Genomic DNA, 14175 nt, shown 5'->3' with positions numbered 1-14175 from the left:
AGCAAGAAGACATATAGCTATAAACTCTGGGAACCAAAAGTCTAGGCCTGGAGCCAGTGGATTCTTAAGGTTTGTTAGGAATAGCATACATCTCGATAGCCTCCAGAGAGGGCAGTTAATCTAAAGACCAACCTTTCTGCATAGATGTTTGGGCTGTCTAAGGTGCTTGTGTGTGGGAGGGGCAGAGGGGAAGGTTGGTGAATTTATAGTTAAGGGAGTAAATATGTTCCCTTCCCTAAAGCTTGTGGCTAACTAAATGTAGCTACCTCTCTAGTTCTTCCTCTGAAAACCTGATAGTCACTTAAGAGTCAGGAGGATCACAAGCAAATATTATCATAATTCTGATATGCTGGTAAAAAATATCAGAGAACTTCTCTTAGTCTTCTCAAGGAGGGATGAAAGATGGCCGGGCACGGTGGCTCACGTTTGTAATCCTAGCACTCTGGGAGGCAGAGGTGGGTAGATTGCTCAAGGTCAGGACTTCAAAATCAGCCTGAGAAAGAACAAGACCCCGTCTCTATATAAATAGAAAGGAATTAATTGGCCAACTAATATATAGAGAAAAAATTAGCCAGGCATGGTGATGCATGCCTGTAGTCCCAGCTACTAGGGAGGCTGAGGCACCAGGATTGCTTGAGCCCAGAAGTTTGAGGTTGCTGTGAGCTAGGCTGACGCCATGGCACTCACTCTAGCCTGGGAAACAAAGCGAGACTCTGTCTCAAAAAAAATAAAAAAATAAAAATAAAAAAGGAAGGATGAAAGAAACTACTATTCTGTTTTACCCATAAACTACAAAAGTAACAATATAGATAGTTGCTTGCATATAAACATCCAACTGGAAAATAATAAATTCATGTAAATTGAAGTACCAAAAAATATCTAGCCTCTGATCCTATTCTATACGAAAACACTGTTTACTCAATCTGAATATTTGAGAGGAAATTGATCCAGAGTGTTTCGTCCTTTTCAAAAGAAGCACACACATTCACTTTTTCATAGATACACATAATAGTTTAGAAGTGGTGGTTTTCCCCCAAATTTCATCTACCTATCTCCTAGAACAGAAGGTTTTAGCCTCTATGTAGAGCTCTACCTTCCCAACTCTGACCTGCAGATAATCCAGGAGTTGGAACTGACCAATTTGGTGGACAAAATGAGGAAAGATGCCTTTCTAGAGTTAAGAATTAGAACTTTGATCACGTTTTTTCCTTATGGGGAAAAAAAAAAGTTAAAATGAAATGGTATCATTTATACTATTGATCAAATGTCTTTAGATCGCTACCTCAGAACCCAACAATTTATAATACTATATCTATGTAGAAAACAATGTGTAAGTAAATTTTAAAGGCCAAATTTCTTTAAAATATTATCTGTGCTATAATATACTACAACTTAATTTTTTTATTTTAACATATTACGGGGCTACAAATGTTTAGGTTACATATATTGCCATTGCCCCATCTGAGTCAGAGCTTCAAGTGTGTCCATCTCCCAAACAGTGTGCACTGCACTCATTAGGTGTGACTATACACATCCCTTCCTGCCCCCTCCCACCTGCCCAACATCTGATGAACGTTACTACTATATGTGCACATAAGTGTTGATCAGTTAATACCAATTTGATGATGAGTACATGTGGTGTTTGCTTTTCCATTGCTGGGACACTTCACTTAGCAGAATGGGCTCCAGCTCTATCCAGGATAATATAAGAGGTGCTACATCACCATGGCATTTTGTGGGTGAGTAGAACTCCATGGTATACATATATCATATTTTCTTAATCCACTCATGTATTGATAGGCACTTGGGTTGTTTCCACATCTTTGCAATTATGAATTGTTCTGGTATAAACATTATAGTGCAGATGCCTTTTTTATAGAATGTCTTTTTTTCCTTTGGGTAAATGCCCAGGAATGGGATTGCTAGATCAAATGGCTGACATTTGTCAAATGACTGACATATACAGAACATTCTACCCCAAAACCACTGAATATATGTTTTTCTCATCAGCTCATGGGATATTCTCTAAGATTGACCATATCCTAGGCCACAAAGCATGTCTCAACAAATTTAAAAAAAAAGGAATTATACCATGCATCATCTCAGTCATAGTGGAATAAAATTAGAAATCAACTCCAACAGAAACTCTCATCTCTAAACAAAGCCATGGAAATTAAACAACCTTCTGCTGAATGATTATTGGGTTACGGAGGAAATTAAGATTCTTTAAACTAAATGATAAAGGATACACAAATTATCAAAATCTGTGGGACACAGCTATAGTGGTCCTGAAAGAAAAATTTATATCCATAAATGCCTACATCCAAAAGACAGAAAGATCACAAATTATCAATCTAATGAATCATCTCAAAGAACTGGAAAAGCAGAGCAAACCAAACATAAACCCAGCAGAAGAAAAAAAACAACAAAGATTGGAGCAGAACTAAATGAAATCAATAACAAAATAACCACATGGAAGATTAATAAAAAAAAAAGTTGGTTCTTTGAAAAAATAAATAAAATTGACATGCCTCTTTAAAGATCAACAAGAAGCAGAAAAGAAAGGACTCTAATAAGCTCCATCAGGAATGAAAAAGGAGAAATTACAACTGATACCACAGAAATACAAAATATCATCTATGAATACTATAAAATTCTCTATGCACATAATCTTGAAAACATAGAGAAAATGGACAAATTCTTACAAATATACTGTAACTTTAAAAGCATATATCATATATTTTAAAATACTTCCTTGTACAAATTTGTAGGTAATCCTCCTAATAACTCAGTGTGTCTAGCAAAAAACATGTTATTTTTCTATATCAAATGTGCCATTGTAAAAGAAAGTGTAAATAATTTGTGCAAACTTACCCAATCATTAAGGGCATGCCTTCCTTTACTCAGCTAGTGAGCTCCTCTGCCTACCCTCACATTCCCACCTCCTTTCATGACCATAATTTTTGTCCAAATTGTTATTTATCCTTCACATTCCCATCTCAAATACTTCTCCTTCCGTGAAGCTAACTCCAGTATCCTCCACTGACAGTGGTGGTTTCTTCCCTTGATCCCATAACACTTTATCTCTCTTCCCACCATGAGTAAACGGACTTGGAATGAGAAGATTTGGTTTAACTTCCACTTGGTAATTTATTATCTGGGTAATCCTCTCAACTAAAGAAGCCATAGTAACCATTTGAATGCTAGTTTCCTCATTACTATAATAGAGAAACAGAATATATGCTCCTAAAATTATTTGAGAGTTTAATTTTGATCAAACAAATAAGAATTATGTGAGCTATAAAGTCCTACACAAACTTACTTTTCATAGAAATAAACATAGATGATTTTTTTTACATACAACTTTTATTTGCCCTATTTCTGGTTGAGGGGAGACATCATATCTAACAAATATTTGATTTTGTCATGGCACTCGATGATGCTCCACAAGTAGGGATCTGACACAAATTAATAAAATGAATGAGCAAATGTATGACTACATTAATCATGTAAGTTTCATAAAGTAGAATGCTCAGCAGTACCCACTAAATATGAAAGGCCAAAATCTCTAACCTCATTGCCTACTTCTCTACTACTTTAGCTAACACGTTTATTCCTGAATCCCTAAACACATACTATACTTTTGTGGCTCCAAGTCATGGCTCAGATCATTACCCTCTTTCAAATCCTCTATCTGTTTAAATAGTACCTATCTTTTTTTTTTTTTTTTTTTTTGAGGCAGAGTCTCGCTTTGCTGTCCAGGCTAGAGTGAGTGCCATGGCGTCAGCCTAGCTCACAGTAACCTCAAACTCCTGGGCTCGAGCGATCCTTCTGCCTCAGCCTCCCGAGTAGCTGGGACTACAGGCATGCGCCACCATGCCCGGCTAATTTTTTATATATATATCAGTTGGCCAATTAATTTCTTTCTATTTATAGTAGAGACGGGGTCTCGCTCTTGCTCAGGCTGGTTTTGAACTCCTGACCTTGAGCAATCCACCCGCCTCGGCCTCCCAAGAGCTAGGATTACAGGCGTGAGCCACCGAGCCCGGCCATACCTATCTTTATATAGAGGATGTCCAGAAAGTATCCAGCCATTGTTAATAAAGTGAGAACAGTTACATGGCTGGATACTTTCTGGACATCCCTCTTATACCCAGCTCAAATGCCATTTTCCCCATGAAGTTTTCTTTAATCCACTGGAAATGAGCATTTCCTACTCTGAAGTCCATAATATTTGTTCAAATCTGTCACTTATCAACTCTTATCATTTTATTATATATTCTTGTGCATGTATTATCTAATCTAGCACATTTTAATCATGTTAAAATCAACATTGTTTCAGTTATCTTTGTATCCCATTAAACATGTAGCAGAGTATCTTTCATATTGTAGGTACTCAAATAATATCTCCATAAAGTGGGTATAGAAATAATATATATGGCTTAAATTTCTAACTGCATATTTCTACCTTACAGATTACCACCAATACATGACAAATCTAAACATTTTATAAGATGATCATCTATCATTTGAAGTCATTATTACTCCACATTCCTATGAAGATAGTATACTATGGGCAGAAACATTATCTTCACCAAAATTTAAAAAGGTACATAGATAAATAAACAGACTACTTATAATCTGATTGCCTCCATAATTCAAATGTAGCATGGTCTTATTAATTACAATTTTATCAGTAAAGAATTATTTGAAAAGTTAAAGTATTCAATATGACTTTTATTTAAAAAGTGAAAGATACTTTAGAAAATAACTAGAAGTTTTCATATTTTAAATCTATATAATTTTTCATAAGTATCCAAATTACCATAACAATTACCTACAATCATCATTCTTGTTATTATCATGACATAGATTTCATTTATAAGAAGAGTGCACAAGCCTCATCTCTCAGAGATATTTAGATCATATAATCCTTCATTGCCTGCTGTCTGTTACTTCCTAGGCTGTTTGCAAATGTAATGCACAGACAACCCACTAACAGCTATTCTCTAGATAGACAAAATGATTTTTGCACCTTCTCATTAAGAAGAGGTTACTGGATCTCTTTTAAAAATGAACTTCTTATATTCTCTTAGACCCTAAACGTCTTTATTCTCTATTTATATTATCCCATCATCCTTAACTCCAGGGAATTTCTGAGTTTTTGATTGTTTTGTGTTTGTTGCATCCCTTCCACCTAAAATGCCCCCAATCTTTAGGTATTAAAATGCTATTATTATTTTATTCGGGGGCTTAAGCACAGAAGTAATATTGATAAAGTTAGTTGACTCACTGTGAATTACTTTTCTATCTTCAATCTGAGTAAATAACCTTGTACTCATTTGTGTCACTATTGGCCTCTTTATGATTTGATGGGTCAGGAAGGATTATCCAGATATAAGCCTTGGAGATTAAAAACTATGATCTTCTGAGAAGACACCCATAGATGTTGAATTTGCTGTAATGACCTTTTCATTTGTGAACTGATCTATGCTGTTATTAATGACTCTCAATGAGGAAATGAGGAAACCATGGTCTCATTGGATACATCAAATCACTATAAGGGAAAGGGGATGTGCAGATTAAAAAACTATATTCCATTTTATATTAAAATTATAGTTAGAATTGGAAAATACTGTCCACTTTTCTCCTAACACAAATATAATCCCAGTTATGAGTCCCAACACTTTGGTAGGTAGGAGCATCAATTTAAAGTAATATCACTATATGCTAAATAATAAATACTGTGGGTCTTACACATAGAATGACATGAGTAGGTGCTCAGCATCTCTCAATCAATTTGTATTTGTTTCAGAAATTATGGCAATTTTTGGGGCTTATTATTGAAGAAAATGCAAAAAACAAAAACAAAAAAACCCAACCATTCTAATTTATAATTAGCAGAGAAAAAAAAAAAAAAGGAAAGGGGGAAGAAGCCAGAGAAAGACAATGCCATCCTGTCACATAAATTATAAACTAAGCACCATTTGTGGAAGATGATGATATGGCAGAAAAGCATGAACTCAATGAATAGATGCACTCACCTCGGTTAAATGAGGATTGGGGTTAAAACCACAGAGGCTACAGACAGTGGTTTGACACTCAGTGCATGTGTTAAAATTGGCCTTTTCTGGAACATGCAAAAGAAGTTCAGTGGTTTTGCAAAGAGGACAGATGGTTTTAGGGAGGCCTTGTGATGGAGGCTGTGTTGTAGGTGGAGAAGTTGTTGGTGGCTGCAGAGGTCTCCCAGTTCCCATTTGGCTTACTGGTTTTGCAGATTGCTGAACTAACGGTTTTGCTGGAGTAGGCTGTTGAGCTGAGGGTTTCTCTGAGCCAGGCGGTTGAGGTTGGGGTTTTGCTGAGCCAGGCTGTTGAGAAAGGGTCTTTGTTGGGCCAGGCTGTTGGGTAGAGGGCTTCCCTGGCCCTGCCTGCTGAGCTGGAGTCTTTCCTGGCCCAGGCTGCTGAGCTGGAGACTTTGCTGGCCCAGTCTGCTGGACTGGAGTCTTTGTAGGCCCAGGTGGCTTAGCTGGAGACTGTGGCCCAGGTTGTTGAACTGGGGGTTTTGGTGTCCCCAGCTGCTGTGCTGGGGGCTTTGCTGGTCCTGGCTGTTGTGTTGGAGTCTTTCCAATCCCAGGAGGCTGAGCTAAAGACTTTGGCCCAGGTTGCTGAGATGAAGGCTTCTCTGACCCAGCCTGCTGAGCTGGAGGCTTTGCAGACCCAAGAGGCTGAGCTGGAGGCTTTGCTGTTCCTGGAGGCTGGGATGGGGGCTTCACTGTCCCTGGCTGTTGAGCAAGTGGTTTCGCTAGCCCTGGTTGCTGAGCTGGGGGCTTTACAGGCCCAGGTTGTGATTTTTCAGGTCCAGGCTGCTGGGCTGGAGCTTTCCCAGGAATTGCCTGCTGAATAGGTGGTTTGGATGGGCCTTGCAGTGAAGGTTTAACTGATTCTCCTCTTACTATGTCTGACTGCTTAGTCTGAGGCCTGGTTGCATCTCGTTGAAGTGGCAATTTCACCTGGTCTGTCTGAGGAGCTTGGACAGGCCCCTGAATTGGCTTTCCTGTACCTGGAGGTTGTGATTTAATTTTTTCTGGTTGCTGAGAAGATACTGGTTTGGGAGAGCCATCCTGCTGAAGTGGATCTCTAACAGGTCCTGGCTGCTTAGGAGCTGGCTTGGGTGATGGTTGTTGTGATGGAGGTTTTGTGATTCCTTCAGGTTTTCCTTGTTCCTTCTGAACTACTTTTGGTTTCTTGGTGGTTTCCTCCTGGGATGCCTCAGAGTCTGATATCAAATCAAATGGGTTGAATTTATTTACAACAGAGGAGACAGCACTTAAAGGGTTAACGTCTGAAAGGAAGCCAGGCATCATACTAGACTTGTGCTCTTCCTTAAAATCAGTTCTCGACTTTGATTCTTTCAAGCTAATAGTGGAAGGACTCCTCCCAGGCAATTTCTGCTCTAACCTAAAAGTGTCTGTAGTTCTACTTTTACTGAGACCAGGCTGAGCTGGACGTCCAGGGTCTGGTGGTTTTCCTGGTTGCTTTGGAGTATGACTACTGTCCAACTCTTGTTTCCTAGAAGAGTGAAAAAAAAAAGTGAAAATAATGGAAATTATTTCACATAAAAGTAATATTAAAAAGCTATTGTCTATCTCTTTCTTATATCTCAAAATTATAAATGTATAAATGTAACTAGAATCCATTTTTGTAGCATCCTATAAGTGATCATAACATTTTTAATGCATTTGTTTCTTTCATTGCATAGAGGATTTTCCACAAGGAGATGAAGAAAAGAAAATACAATATCTGTTATGGGTGATAAAAACCTAACATAAAATATTATAAAATACTTATAATAAAATAATTTACATTTACACTTGATAGAATCTGACCATACTTAAAATCTAACTGAATATAGGTTTAAACGAAAACCTCAATAAATCAATGCAATGTCATATTACCATTCATACATGTTCACAGGGTGTATTTTTTTTAGCCCAAAGTTACAGTCAAAGAAAGTCTTCCAAAGAGTAGCAGCATTGAGAAGTAAAAACATTCATATTAAAATTGAGTTTGCTGCTGCAACTTTTTTACTTCATTTTGAGAATTTACATTAGTTAAATAAGGCCGAGGATGTGACATAAGGGGAGTTTCTGATAATGAGGTTATATTATACCTTTCCAGGGATGCTGAGAAAATAAATAATCAATTTAATTTTACTCTATTTAGACAAAAATATTCATCAAATATCCTTATTAAACTTTATAGAATGAGAATTTCTACTTTAATTGCTTAGACATTCCTGAGAAACAACTCCATCTTTCTTGTGGAAGACCAGTGTTAATTATTTTTAAATTCATGTGAATTTTCTATGCAAAGTAATAAATGCTTAAAGCACCTTGAGATATATTCTGATATCCAAAAAGTAACAAGTTGGTTGGGATTCCACTTTTGAAAAGTATTACTACTTTCCTTGGATGAAGAAAATACATAATGATCTCTTTACACAATGTTTGTTACATCATTTATCATTGCCTTTGACAGATTATTAGTAGTCTTACTTATTGACATTAATATTAAAATGTAACAAGTAATTAATTTTTAAGATTTCTCTTAATTCATAGACATGCAAGATATATTTTTAAAATGTGCTTTGGAAACATGGAACATGATCCATTTTAAATGACTATGGTTAAATAAAATAGGTATTTCCTATTTTATAATATATATATATATTTAGCCAAAAGTCATATTGAATACATCAATTTTAAAAATATGCCACGCTTTACTAATAAAGTTGCAACTAAAAGAGTATCTGCATTCGAATTATAGAGAAAATCAGACCATAAGTATTTTGTTTGATATACATATAGTTTTTTCATTTTGGAAAAGTTGTTTCTTTTTAATTAAAAGAAACAAGAATAAAGAAAGAGTAATTCAATAGCACCTAAAATATGAGATGGTCATAATAAAACTTTATAGGTTCTAATGTAGTTTGCAAAATTTATATAATGAACCAGGATAAAAATTTCGTATTCCATATTCAATACTTCATATTAATTTTTTCAGAATTTCCCTAATAATGTAGAAATTTGAGTAAAGATCAAGATGTAAAGCACAGTAGAAAGAAGCAGAGAAGCATTATTTCTAAGTAGCAAAGACTCAGAAGGAATGAAAATAATTTATAGATGGCAATATATGCAGAGAGTTATTTTCTGATAAAAGATGAATAAATAGAATTCTGAGTTTTGGCAATTTCCTCCAGGAAAAAAGGTAACAAAAAATGTACATTTTACATGTCTCTGAAGCCTTCACTTAAACATAATTAAAATTACTACCCTTAATAATTCCAACAGTCCCAAGATATCTTTTAAGATACACTGCTACATATTTCAATTTGGAAAAAATCATTTTGAATATTTCTTTATAGGCCTTCCTATGTGCTCCCTTCCACATGAAGGCAGAAGTATAGAGCCATATACTTGTATATGATTATATACTATAGAGTAATAGTATACAATCAAAGATAGATTATTTTCAAAGAGATACACTATTCAGATCTTGATATTATTCTAGAAATGTTCTACATTTAATTAAGATAATATACCACTCCCTTGAAGGGCACATGCTTAGTGACTACATTATTGATGTGACTATTATGTAAGTAATTATTTAGACATTTTAACTATCTGTCTTGTAAAGAGTCTTAGAAATCTAACTTTAAACAGAGTATAAGAAAAATCTAATCTTAATTCTACTAAACTGTCCTCTCTTGAAAATACTATTAAACTTATTTCAATCATTGTTTTGTGATATTATTTCACTTAATCTAACATATGTGCAAAACAACAAAAAATAAACTTCATGAATACAAAATATTTCTGATAATCATAAACACCAGAAGCAAAAGTTGTTTGTACCAGGAATTATAATTGCATGTACTTTCTATAAATATAAATTGAACTATATTCTCCCTTTCAGAAAATACTTATACAGCCATATAGTCTCATAATTTAAACTTAGTTTTAGTTGCTATAGTTATTCATATGTAAACAAATGTAAAACAGCGATCTGAGAATGTAAAACAGAAATAAGATCATTAGAGAAGATATTGGCTTAATATAAAAAAAAATTAAAAGGTGTCTTAGCTAACTGTGGTCTTTTGATCAATTTTTGTTTGGTAAAACAGTTTTTCTACTAAAAGGAAAAGTGACTAAAATGCAATCTGTGCCTTGTAAACTAGACTGTGAACTCCCAGAGAGAGAATTTATTTCACTCATCTTTGCATCACTAGAACCAAGGCTGGCAACTAGTAGATAAGCATTAATGTTTGATGAATTAATGAATAAATGAATGATTAACAATGAGTGAACCAAGACATGTATATATCAGGTTTTTGTTTTACTCTATATTAATGTTTCTTGAATTCTATTCACTTCAAATTCTTCTAGAGGCCTTCTGAGATATAAATGTATAGATTTCATATACATTTTATAACCTGGTCTTAGCCTGATGCTTTAGAAAGGGAAACAGTTGTAGAGGTATCTACCCAGGCTGGGAGGCCCAAAGGAGTACTACAGAAAATAAACAATCCAGCCAGAATTCATATGAAATACTCTATTAATCAGTTTTTTAGTAAAGCCCTTATTATATGATATTTCTCTAACTGTAAATAGAATGAATAGAAAAAGTAATAAAATTGTATTTCCCTAGGTCTATAATGAATCAAAAATCCAAGAGCATTTAATTTGTAACCTGTCTTATACTTCCAGCTTATGACTACCCATGTTTAATACTACTTCCCTTTTCATTTTTCTATTGTCATATGCAGATCTGAATTTTTCTTTCATAGGTTAACAGAAAAACTATTTTAGCTAAAATGAGGTAAATATATATGTAACTGTAGGAATTTAAAAGCATTTGGAGTGATAAAATATTTTTTACATGTAACACACCAGGCAATGATATTTGACAGTGCTGAGTCACATATAATTTTATAATATTAGAAATATAAGCAACTTTAGGAATATCTATTCATTTTCATATATTACTTGTACAAATAAATGAATATCTATTCATTTATTCTCTAAGTCCGAGGATACAGGGATCAAAAGAAGCAAAGAGACTAACTCAAGGTTGTAAAACTAGTCAGTCACAGAACTCTGGTACCCTGACTCCTGGTTGGGGGAAAGGAGGTGATTTCCATTCCATCACACTGACTTTTCCAAATGTAAAAGAATATCATTACAACTAAATAACTCCTAAAAATGTATATAATTCAATATATAACTAGTCTGTAGCCATCATCAATGGCAGTGTCATCCATTGCTGATATTGATATTACCAGTTGTTAAATCTGTAGGGTTCCTTTAAATTAAAAAAATCAAAAACATTCCTTTTAATTTTTAATTTATCCTAACAATGACTCTAAGAAAGTTCAGAAAAGTATTATTAGCCTTACTTAAAGGGAAGGAACCTAAGGCACATTGGTTGTGAAGTATGTGTAATTTATTACTAATTATTTTAAATCAATAGGATACCAACCTAAGGTCTCAACATTTATTTAAAAAAAAAAATTCCCACCATGTTTAATTCATACTCTTAAATACTTAAAACTTATTTGGTTATACTTTCATATATACATTTAAATTATCATAACTCTAAAAGTCTACATGATAAACCAAGCATTTCTTTGCTTATCATATATGAGAATAACAAATTCCAAAAGTGATATACCTTTTATAGAAATATTTCAGTAATATATAAGCAAGTTGCAAAAATCATAAAGTTAACTGTTTCTTTTTGAGGGTTTAGATAAAGCTTTTACCAAGAACTGTTTAGGCTACAGATTACATATCAATAAAAATTCTACCATAATAAAATCATCAATTGAGAGCTTTAAAATTATACTATTTGATACAAATACTGCATAAAGCAACAGCTTTATAGGCTGAAATAATATTTTTCAGCACTCTCTAACCAGAAAAGTTGGAAATCTAGGAATCAAAGATTAGACTTTTATTGGTATTTGTAACCAGCATGTTAGACCTGTTGCTTGTGCCTTTCAGGTAAAATTACAAAGATTTGGCATACATTTCTAAAAGGCTAATAAATTGTACCTTATTATTATCTATGAAAATCTAGTGAATGAATACTATTTTTTTCCAATTCAAGTTTTCATCAAGTAGAGAAAAATAGTACATATCATAAATTTTACTATTTAAAGTAATGTATAAGAACTGCTCTTACCAAAGAAATAGCCCAATATAATACTAGTTTTAAAACACAGAACAACATATGTGAAGGGACTAGTTTTCACTAGTAGTCGAAGTTCCTGTCAAGATAAGTAGTGTTTTTTTACCTAACAGATCTTAAGCATTTAAGATTTTATGTGAAAATACTGCCACTAATCATAAACATTTTACATTTCTCCTTCATTAAATTTATTATAATTATTGGTCAAAATTATATGCATATACTTATGTAATAGTAAAGGAGTTAAAATGATTTCTTAATAAAGTAGAGGATAAGAATCTACACCTATATATCAAGGTCTTTCGTATTTCCAATATTTCAAATGAAAATTGCAGGTTTCCCTTCTGTTTTCATAAAGCAGAAATGTTTTCAGAACCACGGACAGACAACTGTTCTCTACAGAAGGGTGCAAAGTTAAAAGGTTTGTTTACACCAATAAAGGCAGAGCAAGCACAATGATTATACCCTCTTAGTACTCTAATTAGACAACAACTAATTTATTGGGATGAAGGAAAATGGAGTTAGAGACGGAAATGAATATATTAATATTACAGATTAACTCTTCTAATTGTGCAAGGTGTTACTGATTTTTTTAAAGGATGTATTGAAAATTAATTTTAAGGTAATACAAATTCACATGTTCTTCCATAAACTGAAAGCCACTTTAGCATAAAAAAGAGCAGTGGTTTAAAAAAAATAGCATATGCTAATTCAGAAATACATGTACAGCACCTGCTCTGCTGTGACCAAACCATCTGTTTAATGCCACGACATATTTTTGGGGTTCCTCATTGAATATAAAAGGTGTATTCATTCTATTCTTTCTACCTAAACAGCTTCTGTCCTCCTCTGGAGGTGGGGTGGGGAGGACAAATCACCTCCAGGGGGATTAAAGGTATTGTTACAGAAATATTGAGCTATCACTCACAGAGAAAAAAAAAACCCGAAATGCCCGAGGAGAAGGTTTAAACAGAGACAGGTAAACACCAGACTCTATCCATTTCCCAACACGTCCGTTTTGAATTAATGGAAGACTTCCAGATTAGTAAAACACTGGAGGGCGTCTCTCCACGCCATCCTAGAGGGAAAAGGTTCCAAAAGGCCAAAAATCACAACCTAAAATCGCAGTTCCAAGAACGTAACCCTCGACTATCCCACCAGAAACTCTACAACGCATCGTTTTTATTCCGCCCATCAAAGGGCTTATGATCTCTTTATCGCCACCCCACAGGGGAGAATAAAATGAACGGAGGCGACATATATGTACCGCCGTGCTGGCACATACGGGCTGGCACATATGTGCACGGGAAGCTGTACATATATGCCCGGACATATCTATCATGCTGTGCGTGCCTGTGCATGGAAGGCGACTCCGCAGCGGCCGGGGGAACGCTTCCCTTGGGCAGCCCCTGCGCCCTTGACATGACAGCGGCGATCTGTCTCCTCTCTTCTTCACTCAGCTGGCTCAGATCCGCCTCCATGCCGGCCGGGATCACGGTGTGCAAGGGGCTCCCCGCCCCGCCGGCCCCTCCTCCGGCTGCCGCCGCCGCCGCCGCCAGCCCTTCGGGGAGCCCTTCCCCTTCCAAGCTCGCCTCGTTGCCCATGGCTCAGGGAGACTCGGGGCCGCCGCGCTCCCTCCTGGCGCTGCGTCCCAGTCGAGAAGCCCGCGGCCAGGGGGGCAACCCGAGCCCGGGTCCCCCGCGGGGCGTGCAAGCAGCCGAGTCCCTGGGCTCGGGACTGGGCTGCGCCGCCCGGAACGCCACGCTGGGTTAGTCTCGCTCGCAGGTGACGCCCGCGGCCGGTGCTTCCTCCATGTTGGACAGCGCCAGGCAACCTTCGCAGAAGACGCCTCCCGGACGCCGCCTCAGCGCGCCGAGCCGGGGAGAAGCAGATCTGAGCGGTGCCAGCCGGGCGCCGTCCGCCCCT

At 36.1% G+C, this 14175-nt stretch overlaps 1 protein-coding gene across 8 annotated transcripts in view; it reads right to left on the bottom strand.

Moving 5' to 3' along the window:
* The window catches only part of PCLO (piccolo presynaptic cytomatrix protein), a 356900-nt gene extending 342725 nt beyond the window's left edge, over positions 1-14175 (bottom strand). For all 8 annotated transcript variants that reach the window (XM_012779513.3, XM_076006473.1, XM_076006474.1 and 5 more), the window contains exons 1-2: positions 13603-14175; positions 6045-7569 (exon numbers count right to left, since the gene is read on the bottom strand). In XM_012779513.3, the coding sequence (XP_012634967.2) occupies positions 6045-7569; positions 13603-13853 (1776 nt within the window). In that variant the 5' untranslated portion in view covers positions 13854-14175. The remainder of the gene's footprint in view (positions 1-6044; positions 7570-13602) is intronic.

Source organism: Microcebus murinus, chromosome 9, assembly GCF_040939455.1.
Source record: "Microcebus murinus isolate Inina chromosome 9, M.murinus_Inina_mat1.0, whole genome shotgun sequence".
Lineage (NCBI taxonomy): Eukaryota > Metazoa > Chordata > Mammalia > Primates > Cheirogaleidae > Microcebus > Microcebus murinus.
Note: the sequence above shows the minus strand (reverse complement) of the source record. Positions and strands in the feature narration are given on the sequence as shown.